Genomic DNA, 26233 nt, shown 5'->3' with positions numbered 1-26233 from the left:
TTTGCCTTTTTTTGTATAAATAGAAGGTTTATGTCCTGAAAAATGATTTAAAATAAAAAAAAATGATTTTATGTATAGCCATTTATATATTTATATTAGCCAGATGATAAATTAGGTAAGTGATAAGGTTTGTTAAAATTATGAGGGGAAAAATAAGTAATTGTCCTTAAGTTATACAATATTAGTTATCGGGCTCTTCCACTCACTTCTTTAATTAAGTGAGTGATACGTACATTATTATTTTTATTTAGTCGTACATCTGTTTCTTTTTTATCATTTTGGCCCCGGTGCTGAACTAAATCTCTTTAATGTTCGTAAGCTTAAGTTGAGAAAATCCGGATTAAGTATATTAAAATACCTAAGAAATATTACTCGCTGCAGCTTGCAAGTAGCAGCTTATGAAATTATTACATTTTAACTAAGGTGCATGAACTTTTAATAAAATAATTATTTATTTATTTGTGTTACTTTTAAAGTTAATAAAAAAGAACATTTTGATAACGGATTAACGGGAAAAAAATAAATCTCCTGCAATATCCCGTATCCGTCCAATTCACAAGCTTTCTTATCAAATCTTTCTAAAGTTTTGACCCGCCATCACTACCAGAACCTACATAGTTAATTACTTTGTAAAAAAAAAAAAAACGCCTTTCAGGGTTCCGTTCCCAAAGGGTTAACTCGGGACCCTATTACTAAGACTTCTTTGTCTGTTCGTCTGTCTGTCCGTACGTCTGTCCGTCTGTCTTTCCGTCAGTCTGTCTCCAGCATAAACTTATAATATACTGTCGGTCTCCTGGCTGTATCTCAAGAACCGCTATAGCTAGACTTCTGAAATTTTCACAGATTGTGTATGTCTGTCGCCGCTATAAAAACAAATACTGAAAACAAAATAAAAATAATATTTAAGGGGGGCTCCCATACAACAAACATGATTTTTTCGGCCTTTTTCGCTCTAAATCAATAATGGCTCTAGGTAGCTGGTAGGCACTTGAATTTTTCACACAATATCTGGGAGCACGGCAGTGCTCCAGCCAAGCTTTTTAGCAAAGGCACGGCCGTAGCATGCTTTTCTCGAAGTGGTTCGCGGCTTTTTCACACCCCCTTTTATCTTCGATGTTAACAAAGCTAGGGATTAAGAATTTCGGTCACTAAGAGCATGTATTAAAACTAGCTTAACCTCTAAATAACATAACATTTCAATAAATAGTTTAATAGTTACAGATAATCAAAGCTACTACATTTTGTCACTCACTGACTGACAGATCATCAAAATTCTAAGGTACTTCTAGCAGACTTAGAACCTTGAAATTTAGCAACAAGGTAGGTCGTTATCCACAATGAAAGGAAAAATTATGAAACTGGCCAAGTGCGAGTTGGACTGGCGTACATAGGGTTCCGTACCGTAAATTTGTATGGGAGCCCTCCTTAAATCACAAGTTTATGTACGTTTTATTACTTATTATTTAAGTTAAAATACAATTAGGTATTTTCTGAAATTTTCAAAAACCTTACTTTTACCATTATGGATATAGAGCAAAAAAGGGCAAAAAAACTTGTTTGTTGTATGAGACCCCCGATTAATCATTTATTTTATTTTAGTTGGACTATTAGCTTTTATAGCGACAACAAAAGTACATAATTTGTAAAAAAAATAAAATATCTAGCTATTGCGGTTCTCGAGATCTAGCCTCGTGACACACGGACGGACGACAGACAGACAGCGAAGTCTAGACTCATTAGGAAAAGGCTCCCGTTTTCATCCTTTGGGCAAGGAAACCTAAAAACTGAAAAGTATAATATAACTTTATTAATTAATAAACAAAAGATTTTTATGTTTGTGGCTTTGCAAGAACATTAAAAATGAGTTTCGACTTCATAATAATTATTTTACGTACAAAAGGAAAAAAGTGTTAACAAAGTTAACAATGAAACTATGATAATTAAATTCGATTAAAATATAAATGAAATCAGAATGAGATGTACACTCCATACTCGCTCGATAGATGGCGTAGCACTCCCTTTATATCGCAGTATCGCTTGTTTGCGGAGTATAATTAGTATGGTTTAAAAACATCCGGGATAGGTCGTAATACTCAATCGAAAGTAACATCGGTGCACGAATAACCTCCTGAAAGTTCAGAAGTTGTTGGGCTATCGTCATAGAATTTGTACTTTGTAGAAGTACCTACCTGTTATTATCAATTAATTTTACGACCTAGAATATATACCTAGAGATAGGGAATGGGTGCTAAGCTAAGTACAGAAAAGTTTTAACGTGACCTGAAAAGAAAAGAAACCTTAAAAAAAATGAAATCCCACCAAAACATTAAATGTAAAAAGGAGCCAAGCAAAATATTGCATAGCCATGGAATATATCTATCGTAAAAAGTTTTCAGATCACATTCAAGCCAAGCCTTCAACTTCAACATTCAGTGAATTTATCAATAGTTTTCTTTATTTTATAATTATTATAGGGGCTTGGCAATGAGCACTAAAGAAATAATCAGCAACTGATTAGATTTATTGGGTACCATCGTCCACATGCGTCGTTACATACTAAAAAACACTTTACGCTTGCCGTTTGTGTGAGTATAAAGTACCCCAAATATTAAGTTTTATACTTATTTGTTTTTCTTGTGCTCATTGCCGAGCCACTATAATAATTATAAAATAAAGAAAACTATTGATAAATTCACTGAATGTTGATTTAATTTACAAAGTAAGTCGAAGGCTTGGCTTGAATGTGATCTGAAAACTTTTTACGATAGATATATTCCATGGCTATGCAATATTTTGCTTGGCTCCTTTTTACATTTAATGTTTTGGTGGGATTCTTTTGTCATAATATAACATACATATTATGTGTACTTCATCATTTAATAATAATATGAAAATAAAGTAAAAATTTAAGCGGGGCTCCCATACAAAAACACAATTTTTAGCCTATTTTTGCTCTGTGTCGGTACGGAACCCTTCGTGCTCGAGTCCGACTCGCACTTGGTCGATTTTATTTTAATTTTTTTTTCCAAAAATTTAACAAATTATTACACTGTCATACTGTATGCATAGTTTCGAATTAATTAGACTACTGGAGATAAGCAAAAATCGTGCTCAAAGATTCCGTTACATATTACAACATACAGCCCAAGCTAATAAGAACGTGTTAAAATACAGAAATTTTTACCTATAACAAAGATCAGCACCATGCAGGCCACGGACTTCCTCGCTCTGGCCTGGGCCTCACCCTGGCCTCCCTGTAGCGCCCCAGGCATCTCCTTGGTGCTGGCCAGCAGACGATGAGCCATCAGGGTGTAGAAGATGGCTATAACCACCAGAGGGAGCGCGTAGTAGGCCACAGCCTTCGTGAGCGTCATCCACCTGGTGGAAATTATGATTTGTAAATGGAATCTGTACGCTAAAGTGACTTTCCGATCTCGTGGCTAGACGCGACCGACAAAAATTCAAATAAAATGTCACTTTATACATATTGCTACGAATAATAAAAACTATGGAAACGTAATTATATTTCAACCGTTTTGAATTTGGTACCTTTTCGCACACTAAAATATGACAATAGCTACGAAACACTAACATTCAAATTTAGGAAATAAAGCCGTTGTCAATAATTGTCTCTTGTATAAAAACACAAAATTGTGTATCGAATACATGCTTAAAGTATGCATGTATTCGGGTCACATTTTGTAGACTCGCGGACAAAATTTTTTGGCACGGATACTCTTCCTTAGTTTTTATTATTCGTAGGCCTATCCGGCCCTTATCAGGAAGTGGTGAAACAGCCTTTTGGGCGATTAAGCCAAGGAGTAGCAATAGTAGGCAGTCTACAATATATAGTTATAATATACAATATTACTGACATTTTATAGCAGGTCAAAATATTACTGACATTTTGAGCGTCCGTGGCCTAATGGGTAGACCTTCCGTTCGCACTCCTAGAGGGTGCAGGTTCGAACCCGGGTGGAGGAGTGTACCAATGAGACATTTTCTGATCTCAAGTACCTACATAATACGGACGCTCGTACGGTGAAGGAAAACATCGTGAGGAAACCCGCACATACTTGGTCCCAGACGTATTGACTAGTTCTTTCCTCTGGACTAGGCCGACTATGATGCGAGAATGCCGTATGCGCTTGGGCAACCATACGGACATTTAAAAATCTTGTCCCAGGCACTACAGTATTTGAGGAGTGGTTACTTCGCTCTGAAAAATACTGTATAGATCATCCACTACGGATGTAAAGGCCTAGTTTTATAGCAGGTCAAAAACAACAATATTATAAACGTTCCTTTATCTGAGGCCCTAGACAAACATTTAAAAACGATGACGAAATTCGCTATCAAAATATATGCGGTGTGACATAAGTCATCGCAAAATGACATTTCGCTTGCGAAGACTAATGTCAAATCCCATACATTTTGATAACGAATTTCGTCATCGTTTTTAACGAATGGGGCTTCGTCTACGGCCTCAGATCCTTATCCCATCTCATAAGTCACAAATCTTATAGAACGTATAGCATGAAATGTCCTGTTAAACTAAGCCTATCAGCCTATGAGATCCCGTAATAAAATTTTATCTCTTCTTTACGAGTTGGTACTTATTTAATCCAATTTATGTGAGTAAGATTTCAGCAAAATAACTATAATATTTTGTGTTGTAGTTTAATTGTCAAGTATTATTCCTTTGAAAATTTTTGTTCTTGCACAAATTGCAATACTAATTATCTCAAATAAATGGACGGAACACTGGTATTTAACTGTACTAATAAGAGCTTAGTGTTTGGAAAACAAGCGAGAAAATATGTTTCTTAAAGGAGTGAGCACACTGAGACGGGCCGTGCCGGGGCTCAGCGTGCCGGGGCTCATCGCAAAAATCCGCCTCCATACAATTTGTATGGAAGCGGAAATCCGCTGCGCCCCGACACAGTGTGCGATACGCGCATCCGTTTCCATACAAATTGTATGGACACTTGTTGTGCAACTAGCGATTAAGTATTATGGTAATTATATTTTGTTATCCATAATAATATTATAAAAGCGAAAATGTGTCTGTCTGTCTGTTTGTTACTACTTCACAACCAAACCGCTGAACCGATTTTGCTGAAATTTGGTATGGAGATACTTTGAGTTGCTGGAAAGGAATAGGATAATTTTTATCTCAAGAACCTAAATTTCCAATTTAAAATGAATACGATTCCTTATAAGAACCAATATCTGCATTTTCATAGTCAATAATCGACACGAAATTAGATTTACCCGTTTGATATCGCCTTCAGCATTAAATTTAATGTGACCATATACTTTTAAAATATCCTCAGGCGTGACCCTAACTTACCCAGGAAACGGGCAAAAATTGGATAATTTATGTTATAATGTTATTAAGCTGCCGCTACACGGAGCGGACATAATTTCAGGCCAACTGCGAGAAACAGTCACGCTTCCATTTTTAGGGTCCCGTACCCAAACGAACCTTACCCGTATTACTGAAACTTTGATGTCTGTTCGTCTGTCTATCTGTCTGTCTCCAGGCAGTATCTTAAGAACCGCTACGGCTAGACTTCTGAAATTTTCACAGAGTAATATGTATTTCTGTTGCCGCTAACAACAAATACTAAAAACAAAATAAATATTTAAAGGGGACTCCCATATGATACAGCAAACGTGTTTCTTGTTGCTTTTTTTCGCTCGATATCAATAATGGCAACAGGTAGGCATTTGAAATGTTCACAAAATACTCAGTTGTATTTATACTTATTATAATAATTAATTAAGAAATTAAAATTTAAAACTAAATAATAATAAAGGGAAGCTAAACAAGAAACACAATTTTTGCTTTATACTGGTACGGAACTCTTCGTGCGATAGTCCAACTCGCACTTGGCCGATTTTTATTATAAATTGATTATAACGAGCACAGAAATGCAATTTTGTTCTCCGATATCAAATCTAATAAGGTGAGTCAGGGTAATGGCCAATAATTTTCTTTATAGCTTGCCGCTTTTAAAGCTGTTTACCGTTTAGAAAAGTAGTTTTATAAATAACAATGTTTGATGTTTAGTAAGGGCCTGGCCCTTGTCAGAAAATAATTAATTTGATAGAGCTATTTAAGTAAAATTGAAATTACTGTAGATTAAATTGAAATAATTTAGCAATTTTGTAATTAACACCAAGTTAGTGACAACTGACAAGTGATCAGTAAATTATTAAACCCTTATACTTCAAACAAACCTTGTAACTTACCTACTGCATTATCTGGCTCATATATTATATCTGGCTATACATAAAATCTACATTTATTTATTTCAAATAATTTTCCCGATCCTAAAGTTTACAAAAAAACGTCAATTTTCAAATTGTCAGTTACCCACTTCTTCCACTCGAGTCTTCATTCAACTTACTTAGCGAAATTATCCCATCCATCAGGGTATGGGGAACAGAAGACGATGGTCATGTTGTTGTCGATAGGCATGGTGATAGTGTTGGCGAAGAGTGCTGCTGGGGCCGCGAACACCAGCGCCATACCCCAGATGATGGCCGCGCAGACGAGCGGTAGCTTGCGGAGCTGGAAGAGAACGGGGGATTAGCTTGGTCTTGGTCACCTTTGGTCTTCATTTTGCTGGTAGTGACGGCCAGGGGTCAGTACCACAGACTAAAAAAAGCAGAAATGTTTTAAGCTGGCAGAAAGTAAGGGATTAGGGCTTGGTCTTGGTCACCTTTGGTCTTCATTGTGCTGCTACTGAAGACCAGGGGTCAGTACCACAATCTACGAATAATAAAAACTAACCACAACCTAAAAAAGATGAAATGTTTTTAGCTGTAAGAAAGTGAGGGATTAGGGCTTGGTCTTGGTCACCTTTGGTCTTCACTGTATCAGGAACACATCGAAGACCACAACATATTAGTAAAAACCTCTTTACTGTTTAGGTTAAACGTTTGTTTAAAAATATGGTAAATATTAGCATTAAGGAAGTGACCTTAATATCATGATGTTAAATATAGATAATATTACTATATTATATATTGTATACTGTATAGACAAAGACAAGCCTAAAAATATCCAAAGTTCGTTTTCCTTTTAATCTACTTTGTTTCAACAATAGTTAAAGACATTGCAGAAAACCTCAGTGTTTATAAAAATAAACGGAAAAATCCATTTAAATTCCATTTAAAAATGTAACGAACTAGGACGTTTGTAATTAACAATCCCCGCTACATTCCCCAATGTGCTCTTAAATTACTTTTTCATTTAGAAAAAGCACCAACTCATTCAGCAGTGTACGTCGTTTTTATGTCACATTGTTTCTGCCGGGATGAAAATTTTGAATACACGAAACCGTAACAAATATTTTTTTGTTGTGAGCAGAATACTAATAGGCGAAACCATTTACTTTTGGAGTCTGTGCTTGGCATTACTGTTTATGTTGAGTTTAAACGGTAAATAATCTCACTTTGTAGAAAACAAGGCACGCCACTCACCGTGGGAGAGCCATGCTTAGGCACTAATGGGCCGGCTCGACCGGAGAAATACCACGGACTCACAGAAAACCGGCGTGAAACAGCACTTGCGCTGTGTTTCGCCGAGTGAGTGAGTTTACCGGAGGCCCAATCCCCTACCCTATTCCCTTCCCTACCCTCCCCTATTCCCTTCCCTTCCCTTCCCATCCCTACCCTCCCCTATTACCCTATTCCCTATTAAATGGCCGGCAACGCACCTGCAGCTCTTGTGATGCTGCGAGTGTCCATGGGCGACGAAAGTTGCTTTCCATCAGGTGACCCGTTTGCTCGTTTGCCCCCTTATTTCATAAAAAAAAAAACGCCCTGCACCGAATAATAAGCATAGATAGGATGCCTCATATAAAAAGTCAGGCCGTTTTTTTAATAATATGTGAGCAAAATTACGCTACTGCGTGACCACTCACATACGAAAGAAAAGGCAAAGTAGCTTAGTTTGGTCATCTTCTTCTTATATATAAAATTCTCGTGTCACAATGTGCCACGCGTACTCCTCCGCCTCCGAAACGGCTTTACTAATTTTAAACATTTATATGCATATTCAGTGGGTCTGAGAATCGGCTACTGGGTACTTTTTATATTGATAAGTGCATTTGTTGAATAAATAATAGTAAATTATTACAACAACGGCGATCATTGTTTGTGCGACGGGATAGCGATGGACGTTGTCATGGTGACATACTTATTTAGTCACTTCAATAAAATTATATGGGTGAAATACTTGGCAAAGAAACGTTTGCCGGTACAGCTAGTTTGAAGTATATAAAAGGGTCGCAGTCTTCGATCACTAATATACCCTAAGATGTTATCAATAAAATTAAATCTTCTCGCATTAATAATTTCTTTCTAGATGACGCCCTATAGTTGCACCCAAGTTTATCGCGCGGGAACCGTACATTTATCTGGGATGAAAAGTATCCTATGTCGCCGGGACTCAAGTCATCCATACCAAATTCCAGCAAAGTTTCAGTTTGGGCGTGAAGAGGCAACAGACAGGTAGACAGACGACACACTTTCGCATTAATAATATTAGTATAGACCTCCACCTGAAAATCTGTTCTATCGTTACGTGGCCGATACCAGGCTCACATGACGTGGTAGGAGATTAATTATACGGGCATTGTGAGGCGCTAACACAATAGTGGTCACACCGCTCAGTACTAGATCACCTTTAAGTCAGGTCTAGGTTATCTAGGCAAGGTTAAGGCTAGGTAATTGAAATGTCTATCATGTCTTTACTAATCTATACATATTATAAAACAAAGTCGCTTTTTTTCCCTCATGTCCCTTTAATCTTTAAAACTACGCAACGGATTTTGATGATTATTTCAGTGTTAGATAGCCCATTTATTGAAGAAGGCTATTATGAGGCTAAGATAAGGCTAAGATTTATATTTTATCACGCTAAGACTAATAGGAGAATGTGGATAAAAACGGGGGAATTTATTTGACAGGGCTTATCTCGCGAACTACTGGAGCATTTTTTATGTTATTTGGCACAGATAAGAAGTAGATCACGTGAAGGATCATAGGATTCATAGGCTATCGATTTTAATCATTTTTTCAATGGCTATATATTTTATACCCGTGCGACGCCGGGGCGGGTCGCTAGTATTTTATATGCGAAAGTGTCAATCGTTTACCTCTTCACGCCCAAACCGCTAAACCAATTTTGCTACAATTTTTTATGGAGATACTTTAAGTCCCGGGAAAGGACATAGGATACTTTTTATCCCGGAAAAATGTGCGGTTCTCACGCGACATGCCGGCGCTAGTTGTTTTATAAAACAGTAGTAAGTGAAGAATGGTCCTTAAGGGTGTACCCTTAAGGACCATTCTTCACTTTGGAACATGATGGATAACTATGATTGCGATAACTGCATTATTCAATTCAATTCAATTCAATTCATTTATTTCAGATTTTCATCCATAGTGTTAGTTACAACAATATGTCCTTATTCTAGTGTTAGTAAAATATAAAAGAAATTGGAATTACATTACAAAATATTATTAAAAATTAAATATATGGGAACCGGGCTATTGGAGCATGGAGCTGCACCCAATGCTTCAACAACATGGAATCCCACCTGCTACCCAACACATTCAGGAGTCTGTTTGGACTGTTTTGCACACGCGACCAGAGCGAGGCACATCTCTTTCTAATAATTGTCTGAAAACAGTCTGTATGTGCCTCAGCGAACATAGATGAAGCGCTACAATAACGCGACAGACCAAACAGCATCCTGAATATGTTGTTGTACTGGACTTTGAGCGTACTATATGAGCGCTGCGTAAATCTGACCCATAGGCTACACGTGTAGAACGACTGACAATACGCTTTAAAGAGCGTTATTTTTGTTTCCCTGCTACATCGTGCGAACCTACGTGCCAGCATATTACCGCGCACACATAGCGCTCTACGCTCCCTCTCTATGTCCTCCGTATCTGATAGAGAGGCGGTGACCCAGTGACCCAGATATTTAACTCGGTCGACTATTCTCAGCTGCACACCGCCAAGAGTCACAGGAGGTACACTTCTGCGACTCCTGTCAGCGCCTGCATTAAAAACCATAAATTCGCTTTTATTAGCGTTATACCTGAGCCCATGTTCCACCGCATACTCTTCACAGACACGGAGAAGCCTGCGTAACGCACTGATCGATGGGCTCAACAGCACCATATCGTCCGCATAACTTATATTATTGATACAGACGCCGTCAACGTGACATCCTATGTAGGTGCTGTTGAGCTCACCTATCAGCCGATTCATGTACAGGTTAAAGAGGCGGGGCGAGCTTATCCCCCCCTGTCTCGTCCCACACTCCAACCCGTACACCTCAGAAAACACTCCAGCCCATTTTACACTATTTTTCTGATGACCGTACCAGTACTGAAAGAGTCCAATCAGTTCCTTGGGCAGATTGGTTTCGTCGCCAAGTTTTTGCCACAATTTGTCATATGACATTAAATCGAATGCCTTCGACAGGTCCAGGAAGCAAGCGTATACCGGCGTTTTCCTGGATGTGTAGTACTGCACAGTCTGCTTAAGACAATAAATGGCACTTTCAGTGGACAGGCCCGGCTGGAACCCAAATTGAGAATCGTTTATATCTGTATGCAGTTCCAGCCTTTTGTCAAGCAGACTGTCCAGTACCTTGGCAGTCACAGTAGCCAGTGATATCGGCCTGTAATTGGACAGGTCGGAGGCATCCCCCGTCTTATTTTTTATAATAGGCACAACAACTGTAGACATCAACGTCTGCGGCAGATATTGATGACTCACACACAAATTAAAAAGCATAGCAAGTATTCGCGGCAAGTGCACCCCAGCATATCTCAAGTGCTCGACACTGAGACTATCGTGTCCCGGAGACTTGCCTCGACGCATTTTTTTAATAATAGAGGCAACCTCTTTAGCACTGAATCTAACCTTTACTTCCTCGTCGGCACTTGGGCCCCATAGCACTCCATTCCGCCGAGGAAGTAAAGAGGATATCTTGAAGCACTTTTGGAAAGCACTCGCTATTCCAGCAGGATCACAAATACCAGCCACAGACATTGGAAGGCTCGGCTTAGGATTCAACTTACTGGTATTTTTCCAAAATTTAGAGAAATTTTTTTCAGAATGATTTTTAGCTATTATGTCCATTTTAATTTGTAATGCATTATCTTGACAGTATTTTAATTTAGCCTTAAAATATTTTCTAGATTCGCACATATTTTTATAAACAAAACCATGTCTAGGTTTGCCCAGGGAAACCCAGAATTGAAACCATAGACGAGCCTCCTTATGAGCACTACTTACATGTCTATTCCACCCTGTTACATAATTCAGTTTCCTAAGTTTTTTCTCCCTATAACTATTCTCAGCAGACTCGCTTAAGGTACATACAATACTACTGTAAAATCTGTCTAATATTAATCTGTGTTCAACGTTTGTACATATTTTGTCGGCACACATAGATAATTCAGCAGGAAAATCAATTAGTCTTAACCTATTATTACATAAATTATTATACTTTTTTATCTGATCACTATCTCTCTCACCCCATATTACTTTATTATTAATAAACGAGGGTGCCTCAATTTTGGTAATAAATTTGTTTATATTACACACTAATTTCAGCGGGAAGTGATCAGACCAAAAAACATTATACAATACAGAAATATCAACAATTGCGTCTCGAGCGGCACTAGTTACAATACAGTGATCGAGCCATCGCCTGCATCCGTGAGCTTCGCTCACAAATGTATAGGTGTCACTAGGTAACATATCCAAGTCAACGCAAGTCCACAGTTGTTCTGAACAGAAGTTAGAAAGTTCATGCGAAAACAACTCACCGGGGTGGGCGTTAAAGTCTCCAAGAACAAACACATATTCGCTGTTGCACGTGTCGATCAGAGCACTTATCTCACCTAGGCATTCCGCAAACAAGGGGAGGTTGTCGACGTCGTCCGTAGGCATATATACAGAAATCACTAACACTGAACTGTTGTTACTGAGATGAATTTTAATAGCACAGAGACGAACACTATGACAATCAACTATGGAAACATTGGGGAACGCCGACTTTCTCCACAGCAATGCCACACCTCCGTGTGGTCTGCCCCGTAGCACTCCACTGGATGTATCCACAGCAGATTTCCCATGAAATGCAAAGCTATGATGTATATTCCCGAGAAGAGGTATATCTTGCGGTAGTAGCCATGTTTCTTGTAGCGCCAAAATATCAGCTTCAACGCATAGGCCCTTCACACAGTCCATTGAGCGACTCACATTTTTACAATTAAAACTAATTATTGTAGTAGTGGTCATATCCATAAATTCTAATTATTGATTTTCTTGACTCCGAGTCTTCGATTAAAATCTATGAAGCGGCGAAAAGAAATTCCTTCCGGCCAAAAATCACTTTGCATAAACAAAGATACCTTGCTTCTGGGTACGAATACTTTATAGGCATTATATTCCTTTTCAACCTTCATATTCATTTTCTCCAACCTAACATCCATTTCAGATTTTTTTCGTATGTAACTATGAATATCATCTTCGGTTACATCCTTGGCAATGTGATAGATATATATAGGTATCATAGTGTCCGAGGCCTTGAAATTTACATTTGCTTCCACCAAAGCTTTGCCCTTAGTACCGATAAAACGATTCTTGTGTTTCTTTCTTTGTACCAAAGTCCAATTTTGATCCTTTAAAGTGTCTGCATACGACTTGACCATAATATTTTTATTACATTCATTACGGTTTTGTAATGTCGCGGGCGCCGGCGCGCGCGCTTCGCTTGTCGTGTGATTGGGTAAATACTCGGGCAGGTTGCCATCGGAAATCATATGGCGGTCGCTAACCGGTTCGGACGTTATCAGCTGTGCGGCCGATACATTCACGGCCGTTTCCAAGGTCGGGGCAACACCTGATTTGTTTTTCGCACTACCCTCAAGTAAGAACACTTTTTGTTGATTCCCGATATTGTCATCTTTTTGCATCTTTGGTGAATAATAGCTACCTGACATAGTTTTTACATCCCTATAATTATTCACTGGCGGCAATCCCATAGGACCACTATTACATTCTAAATCGTCAAATTTACTGGCCCCTCTCTTTGAGTTAATATATCCAGTAAAATTGTTATTTACTAAAGATGATTCCATTATGTTCTTAAGATCGTTTTGAAGCAATTCCAACTCCTTTTTTGTTGCATAGATATCAGCAAATCTATTTATCTCCTCTCGCATCAACACTTGGTTTTTGAGTATCTGCGTAACATCCACATGGTCGAACAAGACGGGTGGGAGTTTTTGTAAATCTCTCGCCACAAATATCGGTAGGTTCTCAGGATCGTATTCTTTTAAAGTAGAAATGACATCATCAATTTCACGACTCTTTTTTCCATCGCGTCTACGAGATTTCATAGTTTTCGACAACGACTCGTACAGCAGCCGTTTTGCGTTGCTTATGTCACTTTCCGAAAAGGCAGTTGCACAAATACGACTAATGCTTTCTTCATCCATTATGTCGATTTTATTGCAGATAAAAGCAAGCACTTCGTTAATCACTATGTTGCACGTAGAACATTTCACTAGATTAGACATTTTAACATAGTTTATGTCACTCCGCGTTGATTTTGATTTTTGATTTTTGATTTTATTAACTAAGTACGTGCCCTTCCCGACACTAAAATTAATTAGCACTATCTCAGTAACACTTACAATGTACCAAATTGATTAAGGAGTTTCAGAAGGGAAGCGGTAAAACGCGCGATATTTTTTACCTTGAATAATCTGTGGCGGTACCCACAATTCGCCTAACATTCCTGTATCGCGCTATCAAAGTTTCGGAGAACGGCAAGATATATACAACGTCTGAAATAACGTCAGCTTCGGCCTGACCGAGCATGCTATCTCGCTCGGTCGGAAGATCTTCCTTTTCGGCCGCCACGAACAACGTTAAAAATCTAATATATAAAATTCTCGTGTCACAATGTTAGTTACCATACTCCTCCGAAATGGCTTTACTGATTTTTAGTTTTTACCAAATTTTAAATGCATATTCAGTGGGTCTGAGAATCGGCTACTGGGTAGGTACTTTTTATATATAAGTGCATTAGTTGAATAAATAATAGTAAATTATTACAACTCGAGACTGACGGCGATCATTGTTTGTGCGACGACGGGATAGCGATGGACGTTGCTATGGTAACATACTAATTATTTAGTCACTTCAATAAAATAATATAGGCGAAATACTTTATATGGCAAAACAACATTTGCCGGGACAGCTAGTAATATCTAATGACAAGCTTGTGAGGTTTGACAGGTGTTTGGAATTTGGATTCACTCACTTTGTTTGGCTGCCGTCAAAATGTTTACCAATCAACAACGATGTTAAGCAGATAAATTCCTGTATATACCTCCGCATGTTTCACAGAAAAGGCTGTATATTCCGCTATTGTCCGTGATCTTAAACTTATCCTTGTTATTACACAATATACTTTTTAGGGAACCTGTTGTGTAGAATGCTACTCTGGTTTCTTTATTTTGTAAAATCCGTTGAAACTTATATGATAAAGGGCCAATATAAGGAATTTTTACCCAAGAGCTATTTATGTTTTCCTTTTTATTCTCTGAAGTACTGTACAGCAATTTTTATGTTAAGTACACCTGATGATGATTTATATCGAAACCGGTCGTGTTTATGTTAAATTTGTAGTAGTGTAGTAGTGGAAAAAGTGCAAGTAATATTGTGTTTTATTTGTGTTTAACTGTTAATTTGTTTATCCATGACTGTAATTTGAGTAATTTTAATCTTAAACTAGCATTAATTGACAAATATTGGAAAAAAAGCGTTAAAATGGTGTCTCTACTTTTAAAAATTATTATAACAATTTATTGAATGTCTGAATTTTAAAAAGGTTATTTAAGCCGGGTCCAGACGAGTGTAACGTGTAATGTAAGATTAAGTGTAATTTATCGTCAGCAGTGTGGACTGCACACGAACTCAAAGCGAATTGTCCAAACGAGCCTTTGTGCTCGCGCGAAAACCGACAGCCGATGGATAAACCCCGAGCGTTTCATGTAATGCTCAAGGGCGTCGCCAAGGGGGGGCAAAGAGGGGCAGCTACCCCCCCTAGAGATTCTAAAAAAGTTGCCAAATATAATGCAAACAACGACCACTATAAATTAAAATCTGATAATTTAAAAAAAACAATGTTATTATAACTTATTTACAAGTTTTTTATTGCATAGTCAAGAGCTCGTGCTCGTTGCTTTACACATTGGACTCTGTACTGTCACAGAATATATTATATTTATATAGTACTAAGATACTGTTTTTACAATCGCTGTAGATGTAAGGCTCGTAGTACTTGGTGAGAACCTTCATGTGCTGTCGACTTTACCTACAATTCATACCTACTTTTCTCATTCGTAGAGAATGAGAAAAGTATGAATTGTAACTTAGGTAAAGTCATCTTGCCCCCCCCCTGCGCCATCGGCTGGCGACGCCCTTGGTAATGCTCGTAGTGCCGTCCACACATAGAATTCGTGTTACATTACACGGTTTATATACCGCGCATTTTATAAACCGTTTTACCGCGTTATTTAAACGCACGTTCGCTCGTGTGGACACACCCTTAGCGAAACTGCAACAGACGTACAAGTGTTTAAGTTATAATGAACTGAATATTGTACTAATTACGTAGAACGTCGTTCCCTCGACGGTTCGTTAGATGAAGCATCGTAGACAAGTGTTGAGTTGTGTTAAATTGTTGAATATCATCAACAACTATTATTATAGAGGAAAAGCTGTTCGTTGTATGCAATCTCAGCAATGACGTGAAACCTCGCGCATTCGTCCGCAGCGTACGCGCCGCTTGCGTTCGTCGCATACGGCGCGTACGGTGCTGACAAATGTGCTATTAGGTGTAAATTATTCTAAACCTTCGTTTCTTTAATTCTCAGTAATCGTCTTATCCATACTTTTCTAATATTTTATATTAGCGAAATATTTTTTTACAAAATGCATGGCACATTTTAACCTGAATAAACCAACTGTTTGTTAATTTATCATTTCTTTGACAACACCACTATGCGTACGTCATCTATCTAGGCTACGGGATTAATGTACTGCGTCACCCTGACGTGTACATGTGATGGTAATTTATAAACAGTAACGTATCATGTTAAACAGCCAACTGGATGGATGGGATTAGTTCCGCCGAAATGCAAGCCATTTGTCGAACAAGGTGACTTTGTGGTACTCTATTTGCAATTTACCCCTGTGTCTGTGACATTTGAAAATAAATTCTAGTCTAAGCCTTTGTAAGTTCTGAATCGAGTAGACCGTGAAAACATTAGTGTAAGTACTCACATGCGGTTTTGCTCGATCGAGCAATTACGTAGAGTAAAAACCACGGCTCGGGCTTTCGTACACACATTCAGCATTGCTCGATAGTTTTACTCCTGTTCGAAGGAAATTAGCTACGAAAAATAAAAACTAGTCAAAAAAATTGTCAAAACGGCTCGATTCGAGCCTTCAAACTGGCTCGATGCGAGCCTTCGAGCTGTGAGTTTTGCGGTCCACAAGGTGGTTTTTGCTTGATATCGAGTAAAACTATCGAGCAAAACCGCATGTGAGTACTTAGCATTAGCAAATTTCTTTAGCTATTAGCAACTTTTTTGGAATTGGCATGAAATACATAAAATTACGTCACGTGGCTTAATTTATCCGCCTATCTTTCTACCGCGTATCAGCAATTCTGCCGATTGTGCTTGCTTCTTCTTTTTCGTTTCAACATCTGCCAGTATTCCCGGACCTTTTTTTTTCAATTTATTAGATACTAGCTGTTGCCCGCGACTTCGTCCGCGTGAACTTCAGTTTATAGCGCGCGATGTCAACAAAATTGGTGTCAAAAGCTTTTATAAAAAAACCCTGGTACCCATTAAATCAATACAGCTGTGCAGTGTGCATACAATAAGTACTTCATTTTTGTATGTTAAACTTTATATATTATGCCAAATTTTAAAGCTTATTTAGCCCCCCAATTACACAACTTTACCCATAAACTATTTATCATTGATAGGTTTAGCCCCAATTTCACCAACGTCTGTTAGTGTTAACAGCTTGTTAAAATATCCTGTCTTCTCTTTCATTCATATGAAAAACGAAACAGCTAACGTGATACTAATTCGAGCATTAACTTTAACAGTCGTTGGTGAAATTTGGTATTAAGGTTACGTCACTGCCTGCACAGATAAAGTACTGAGTTATTTAATACCGTAGAATAGATATAACAATCGAAAAAAATCGAGACTTAAATGTAAGATGATACCACCTCTTATAGAAAGACTTTTGAGCAAGCGTCAGCGCGATGTAGAAGACGCACGGCGCCATCTATTATGAATTTTTTGAACAAATTTACGACCCTTACAACCCTTTTTTCCAGTTAAAAAGTAGCCTATGTCCTTTCTCAGGCTTTAGACTATCAGTATACAAAATTTCATTACAATCGGTTCGGTAGTTTTGGCGTTTGGCGTGAAAGCGAGACTGACAGACAGAGATAATTTCGCATTCATAATATTAGTACAGATTATGTGCACACTGCACAGCTGTTTTTGGGTATTTTGATTAATTAAGAGGATTCCACACCGCCCTTTTTTCCATACAAACGTTGTCCCCTGTTTCCTCCCTGGATAATGCTAGTAGAGTTATATTTTTTTTCCTGAATATCTACGGCCACTAATACAATGTCCCTATGTTTTATTTTTTTTTCATAATTTAATTATTAAATAAGATATGAACGTTCAAAAACCCAAAAAAATGGCCAGATTTTCCACTGTGTTCAAACGTCCAGAAAACAGATTTGGCTAGATTATACAAAAAAAGCAAAACATAGGAACACAGCTCAAGCCTTTTTTTAATCTTTAATGAAAAAAGTACTTAAATCGGTTAAGTTTTGGAGAAGGAATCAGGGGACAACGAATCGTTGATTTTCTGGATTTTCTGCAGTTGTCTCTATCGCGTTCTGCGGTATAGGCTTGAGGTAAGGGAGACAGCTATAGATATTACACGTACTTTTTTTTCATTTCTCTAGCCGCTGTTGTATCCTCTTAAGGGCCGCGCTACACCGGAATGGCAGCGGCGAGGCGAGCACTTTCAGCGCTGCCATTCCGGTGTAGCGCGCTGCGCGGCCCTAAGAGGGGTACCACTTACCAGGGTTTTAAAAAGTTTTTAAATTTGACACAAATTTTGTTGACACCGCGCGCTATAAACTAAAGTCCACGCGGACGAAGTCGCGGGCAACAGCTAGTTATGAATAAAAACAATAATATATAATAAAGTAGGTATGATTAGTTCTGTTATAATAATGAAGTAAAAAAATAAAGCGCCATCTGTTTTCATATATTAGAATTAAAATGTTGATTGCATTGATATATTTTCTGGATGGAATATAGGCCAACACAACACACTCGAACTCCTTAGAAATGCAGTAGGAGTTCTATAAGATAAGATAGATTGATTATTATTATAGCAAGTGATAACATTATTAAACATAATATTCTAACGTATTAAAAACTATAAACAAAAACATAACAACTAATAAGTATGATTAGTTCTATGTTACAACGAAGTAAAAAAAAAAAGCGCCATCTGTTGAATCGTATTAGAACTAAAATGTTCATTGCATCGCGTCGATATATTTCTGGATTTTTTATAATATTATACATAAAATATATTTAAGATTTTTGAAATATTATTTTAATACACATCCAAGACCCAGGAACATTGAAAACTTTTTGTTCCGCCTGCGGGACTCGAACCCAGGACCCCCGGGATGAGCGCTGGCCACGCGCAATGCGAAGTAATTTTCATCGATATTTTCATGGAAATAAGATATTTTCCCACATCAAAATGTAGCCTATGTCCTTTCTCAGACTCTAGAATAACTGTGTACAAAATTTCATTGTAATCTATTCAGTAGTTTTGGCGTGAAAGCGAGACAGACAGGCAGACAGACAGACAGACAGACAGAGATACTTTCGCAGTATATTTCGCAGTATTTATAAGTCGCGGGCAACAGCTAGTTATGAATAAAAACAATAATATATAATAAAGTAGGTATGATTAGTTCTGTTATAATAATGAAGTAAAAAATAAAGCGCCATCTGTTTTCATATATTAGAATTAAAATGTTGATTGCATTGATATATTTTCTGGATGGAATATAGGCCAACACAACACACTCGAACTCCTTAGAAATGCAGTAGGAGTTCTATAAGATAAGATAGATTGATTATTATTATAGCAAGTGATAATATTATTAAACATAATATTCTAACGTATTAAAAACTATAAACAAAAACATAATAACTAATAAGTATGATTAGTTCTATGTTACAACGAAGTAAAAAAATCGCCATCTGTTGAATCGTATTAGAACTAAAATGTTCATTGCATCGCGTCGATATATTTCTGGATTTTTTATAATATTATACATAAAATATATTTAAGATTTTTGAAATATTATTTTAATACACATCCAAGACCCAGGAACATTGAAAACTTTTTGTTCCGCCTGCGGGACTCGAACCCAGGACCCCCGGGATGAGCGCTGGCCACGCGCAATGCGAAGTAATTTTCATCGATATTTTCATGGAAATAAGATATTTTCCCACATCAAAATGTAGCCTATGTCCTTTCTCAGACTCTAGAATAACTGTGTACAAAATTTCATTGCAATCGGTTCAGTAGTTTTGGCGTGAAAGCGAGACAGACAGACAGACAGACAGACAGACAGACAGACAGACAGAGATACTTTCGCATTTATAATATTAGTATAGATTATTTTTGTAATGATTTTAAGCAGCTTTAATTCAGCGAAATGTAAGCTAAATCTGTGGCAGCTATTACATAATACCAGCTCCAAATATCCGGTGGAACAGTATTGTCTGCATCAAAAGCATCTGCCTCAAAGTACGGCTTTTCATTTCGTTTGTATTCGCTGACCTTTCATGGACTTTATTAAGCTTGGGTAGAAGTTGTCGAAATTATGCAATGACTGGCACAAAACATGATATTATACGTGGGAGAGCCATGCTTCGGCACGAATGGGCCGGCTCGACCAGAGAAATACCACGTTCTCACAGAAAACCGGCGTGAAACAGCGCTCGCGCTGTGTTTCGCCGAGTGAGTAAGTTTACCTCCCCTACCCTATTCCCTTCCCTACCCTCCCCTATTCCCTTCCCTTCCCTAAACTCTCCTATTACCGTATTCCCTCTTAAAAGGCCGGCAGCTCTTCTGATGCTGCAAGTGTCCATGGGCGACGGAAGTTGCTTTCCATCAGGTGACCCGTTTGCTCGTTTGCCCCCTTATTTCATAAAAAAAAATGATTATGCATTGATGATTATACTTATGATTAGACATTATGTATGACATGATTAGACAATAACATGGATAACAAACTAGTGATCCAATCCAGCCAACAAATACCAAATCCAAACCAAAGAGAATACGGGCACTGGATGCACTGAAATGCAATTCTACGCATTCCAGTACCCATTTACATTAGCAGGTAGCAATCCAGATTGGTTTGGACTTGGTCTTTGTTGTATCAATCCAGCGCTGGATTAGATCACTGGATTTGAATAATGTAAACCGGTTAATATGCTTTATACAGAACCCTACATTATCAAACCTGTAAGTATGCAGAATCCTTATTACAGTCTTATTACCAGCTACCAATGTATCTGCAATGTCGCCAGAGCTGAAAGCAGCAACCTGATAACCTATATATCTAGATGAAACATTTGATCTCAGAAGCCTAAGTAAGGGACATGCTAGAACTGTTTTGGGACCTAAACAAATTTAAATTTTTCCTCCCCATACAAAGCGGGAGACGGCATAGTTGCACATTGCAATGACCGAAAGCCTGGGAATTATTTACGTTGATTGTATCAGCCCACACCCTATGTATATAAGTAACACATTAATAATAAATTCACTACTCTATGTGACTAGCTGGAAAAAACGAGAGAGATCCTGGTGTCCTGAAATCAGCGTTGCCAGATTTTTTTGCGCCAAGTCGGGACTTTGGAACTTTTTGAGTGAAAAAGCGGGACTCTTCAGTCAAAAGCGGGACAAAGTTAAAAAGGTATAAAATCAAAAGTTTTTTTTTATTTGCGTTAAAATAACGTTTTCGTGACAATAGATAGCTAAAGTAGCCAAAGACAATCCACCCCTCTACCTCTACACTATTATCTTCATAACGCACCTTTCTTTCTCAGCACGCTGCGCGCTGCACGTACATTCGGGCTTTCCCCGAAAAGCGGGACTGAGCATGTCCTGCGCGGGACATTTAATTTTGATGAAAAAATCGGAACGTCCCGCCAAAATCGGGACGTCTGGCAACGCTGCCTGAAATACACGCTACGCCTAGTTTAGGCACCAATCTCCCACATAAACTGTGCTAACTAATTTGTAGAGTGTGTAAAACATCTTGTTATTGTACCTGTGGTCAGATAAATAAACGATTTTTTTTGTGTCTATTAAACTGGGGCAAGGTTAATTTTGGAATTAGTTACCTGCAGCTTCCTAAATGGGTTGACAATTGCGCAGTACCGCTCTGCAGACAGCGCTGTCAGCGTGAACACGGAGACCCCTATACTGATGTCCTTGCCCGTCTCCGACAGCCGGCAGATCACGCCGCCCCACGGCCACGACTCCACCGTGTAGATGATGGACACGAAGGGCACGCAGATCAGGATGACCAGGAGATCAGCGAGGGCGAGAGAGAAGATGTACCTGAAAGGATAGTATGATATTGCATCCAATATCATATCCTAGAATTTCCACCAACAATTCATAGTAGGTAGGTTACATTACCTACTATGACTTGTTGGTGGAAATTTAATGCCATGAAAAATATGTCTTGAACTTCGGTTAAAACAGGGTTAAATATTAATAGCCTTTTTCACCACTAACTGATACTTATCAGTAAGTGGTGAAAAAGGCCGGAGAGACTATTCACAACTTATCTGACAGATACTCATCTGTCAGATAAGTTATGGATAGCCTATCCGGCACTTATCAGGAAGTGATGAAAAGGGCACGTAAGAGTTTTCTTTTAAAACGTGTACATGGTAGGACAAAGTCATCTTAGATTTTATGTTTGAAAATTTTGCTGAAATGACAATAATAAAACTTTCTGTGACCTCTTATGTCCATAATTTTGCATTTTATTGCTCTATACGGAACCGAGCGTTCAAATTATCTCTCTCTCTAATTTTCTGAACTCTATATTCTCTGCGCGTCTCACAGCTTACCCTATATAAGAAATCTTTAATATCACTTACGTGTTGGGTGCATTTCTCATTCCTCTGTGTCGCACATATACTATGACTAGCGTGCCGTTTCCTAGAACGCCTACGATGAAAATTATAGCAAATATGACTGGCACTATGTACGTCTCTATTCTTTCTTTGTAGGGGGTGTAGTCGCTTTCCGTTGTGTTCACGTCCAAAACGGACGAGTTGTATAGCGCTTCCATTTTCACCTGTAACAAAAGAAATACATATAAAGTCGTAATGAAAGAGAGAAAAAAAATTGGCCTTTGCATCCGTTGTGGACATTTATACAGTATTTTCAGAGCGAAGTAACCACTCCTCAAATACTGTAGTACAAATTCGTGGAAAATTTGAAGTAAATCCATCCAGTACTTTCTGAGTTTATCCCGGACATACATTCAACTGGTTAGGGTTCCGTTTTAGGGTTCTGTAATCAACAAAACTTGGTACTCACAAAAAATTAGCTTGTAATCACAAAAAAAAAAAAATGTTCTAGGGCTCCCGTACTATAATATTGCAACTGAGCGAGAAGATTTCCCAGCTCCTTTTAAAGAACCTTAAATTTTTAGACAAACTTCGTAAGTGCTGTTTAGAGTTTGGCCCGCTTCAACGTTATTTTGGGTATAGAAAAAAAAAGTTCACCGCGTCTCAGACCTTCCCAAAAAGCACAGAAAAAGGTTGTCTGGCTGCTGTTAGCAGTAAGACCGCCTATTTGTACATAGTTTTCCTTTATTGTGTTTTTTAAGTTTAAGTTTAGTTTTAAGTTGTACAAATAATGTATTTTCTATTCTATTCTAAATTTCCTCAAATCGGTCCAGCTATATTGCAAATCAAAAATGCGAAAAACGAATCTACCCGCACCTTTTAATCTATCTGTTTAGGCTGCAAAGCGTGCCAAACATTTTATACATACTACTCTCGAAAATCATATTTTAACTCTCCTTCCTGCCCCCCTAGACAAGTGACAAAACGCTAACGCTGGCGCTAACGCTAACGCTACAAAATGTATGGATTTGACATTAGCATTCGCTAGCGAAGCGATGACTTATGTCAAATCGCAGTCGAGTAATAAAAGCCTGAAACGCTGAATTCTTGAACCGTTTAACGATCTTTACGAGCGATGTTTCCTTTGTGGCTCGATGTCATTATTTAAATGACTATCAGAATGAATACTGTATAAGTTAATATTGTTTTTAATGAATGAAAACAAAACATCAGTACAATTCATTAAGAGACCCCTAGGGCACTCATTAAAAGAAATTGAGTCGGCCTCAGCACTACCCGGGTTGTAAAGACAAACAAATACAGACTACGTTTGTAATTTGGAACCTTATGCTGACTTGTTGCCTTATTAAAAGCGTAAGGTTCAATTCACAGTCGATAATACGTACTTTTTTGGGTTCCGTACCCAAAGGGACCCTATTACTAAGACTTCGTTGTCTGTCCGTCTGTCTGTCTGCATGTCTCCAGGCTGTAACTTAAGAACAGTAATAGCTTGAGAGTTGAAATTTTCACAGATTGTGTATACATGGGCGTACCCAGGTTCTGGGCCAGGGGGGGCCAAATTACCCAGTTTCTGGTGCCTGGGGGGGGGGGGGGGGAAATTACCCAGGTTCTGGGCCAGGGGGGGGCAAATCAGATTTTTCATAAGCTAGATGTTACAAAGAATAAAAAATTAATAATTTTTAGTTGTAAAAATATTGTATCGAAAACAAATGGCGAAAATTCGTATTCTTAATTTTTAATTTTTATAGATAAAAGTACTAGATAATATACTTAGTAGGGACGTCAACATGATCCAGGGGGGGCAGCTGCCCCCCCCCCCCTGCCCCCCCTCGGTACGCCCATGTGTGTATATATTATGTTGCCGCTATAACAACAAATACTAAAAATAAAATAAAATAAATATTTAGGGGGGGCTCCCATACAACAAACGTGATTTTTTTGGCCTTTTTTGCTCTATATCAATAATATCAATAGGTAGGTAATTGAATTTTTCACACAATCCTTAGTTTTATGTGTACTTTAATATTTGATAATAATATTAATATATTTAATAAAAAATTAAGAGGGGCTCCCGGCATACAAAAAATTTGGCCTAATTTTGCTCTATAATGGTACGGAACCCTTCGTGCGCGAGTCCGACTCGCACTTGGCCGGTTTTTTGAATAAGCTTAACACCGTGGGTGTAAAGTCTTATACTATGTGTATCTTTTTGTGTAGTAGAGAAAATCAAGTTTTTAATGGCTCATTAATTAAAAATTGGTTTACGTTGCACTGTAAAGCGATCCTAAGATCCGTCTTATTATTATTAAATAAAGAGGTTCCCAAATTGTGCGCCGCGTCTACCCTGGTGCGCCATGGAAAGGCAAGAGGGGCGCCGCCAGTCGATTCGCCATCACTATCCGAAACCACAAATATTATAAAATAAAATTATGATTATATTACAAGGTTGAAACACTTACGGATTTTGTCGCGGAGCACTTTTATATTAAATATTTATAATTAGCCGAAACGTCGGGACGTTTCGGCTACTTTACGCGACACAATCCGTAAGTGTTTAAACCTTGTAATATAATAAGTGATACACGCGTAAACCTAAGAAATCATTATATTAAAATTATGATATTAATTGTTATGTAAAGCAGGCAGATGATTATATTATATTTGTTTAGTATTATTTACCTTAAGAGATTGACATTAATAATGCACTCAAAGATTTTATTAATTGGCTTAAGAAAAACAACTTAATTATTAATATAGACAAAACTAAGGTCATGCATTTTTACCAAAGAATACCAAACAAAGACATAAATGTAAACTATAAGGGACAATTCATTGACAAAGTAACCACTGCAAAATTTTTGGGAATAACATTTGATAGTCAGCTCAAATGGAAAGCTCATTCTGACGACGGTACTAACAGCATACCACAGTTTAGTTGCTTCAATTTTAAGGTATGGAGTAATTTTTTGGGGCAACTGTAGTGAGAGCGAAAATATATTATTCAAAGCACAAAAACGTTGCGTAAGATGCATTGCTAATATAAAAGTTACCGATAGCTGCATGCCCGTATTTAAAAAATATAAACTTTTAACTTTCCCTTGTCTTTATATCCTGGAATTAGCTATTTTTGTGAAAACAAACATTCACTTATTCCCGACTTTACAAGACACCAGAATTAGAAACACAGAACTACGATCAATTACAAAGATAAATTGTACACAGCTAGATACCAAACTACTTTACTAAAAAAAAACATTACCGGTATGGCTCCTCAAATTTATAATCATAAAAATTATTAAGGAGCAAGCTGTAAACAAATTTAAAAGGAGCCTCAAAGAAATGCTTATTGAAAAATGCTATTATTCTGTATCCGAATTTCTAAATGACAAGACGTTATAAAAATTAGCAAATAAGTAATTAGTTGATAACTGTAAATGACATTTATTTACTTAATATATAATTTTATTTTATTTGTTCTGTTGACATTGATATTGTTTTTTTTTTTTTTTTTGTATTTTTAATTGATGTGACAATGTAATTAATTCCATTTTAATTGTTATTAATTTTGTACATGAATTTTGTCTCATATTTTTTATTTATTTTTTATACTAACGAATTATGATATTTAATCTGATTATTATTATTGACTAGGTATTAAATACAAACTTAAATCGCATGTTTTATAATGAATTGTCGATTTTATGTTTATTAATTGTTATAAATTTTAATTTTGATGATACTTTTACTTCAATTTTAAGCAAGGAAATTATGACATTTACTAGATATGCTAATTTAAATGACATGTTTTTTTCTTTTACACACTTAGTACCATCTAATGTTAACATAATAT

The 26233-nt window shown here is 37.5% G+C and overlaps 1 protein-coding gene across 1 annotated transcript in view; it reads right to left on the bottom strand.

The window, feature by feature from the left end:
* LOC121735355 (neuropeptide CCHamide-2 receptor-like) overlaps positions 1-22580 on the bottom strand; it is a 44733-nt gene extending 22153 nt beyond the window's left edge. The window contains exons 1-4 of the mRNA XM_042126157.1: positions 22387-22580; positions 21616-21835; positions 6417-6580; positions 3185-3378 (exon numbers count right to left, since the gene is read on the bottom strand). Of these exons, the coding sequence (XP_041982091.1) occupies positions 3185-3378; positions 6417-6580; positions 21616-21835; positions 22387-22580 (772 nt within the window). The remainder of the gene's footprint in view (positions 1-3184; positions 3379-6416; positions 6581-21615; positions 21836-22386) is intronic.
* Positions 22581-26233: the final 3653 nt, after the last annotated feature.

Source organism: Aricia agestis, chromosome 17 (genome assembly GCF_905147365.1).
Source record: "Aricia agestis chromosome 17, ilAriAges1.1, whole genome shotgun sequence".
Classification (NCBI taxonomy): Eukaryota; Metazoa; Arthropoda; class Insecta; order Lepidoptera; family Lycaenidae; genus Aricia; species Aricia agestis.
This window is presented reverse-complemented; position numbering and strand designations above follow the sequence as displayed.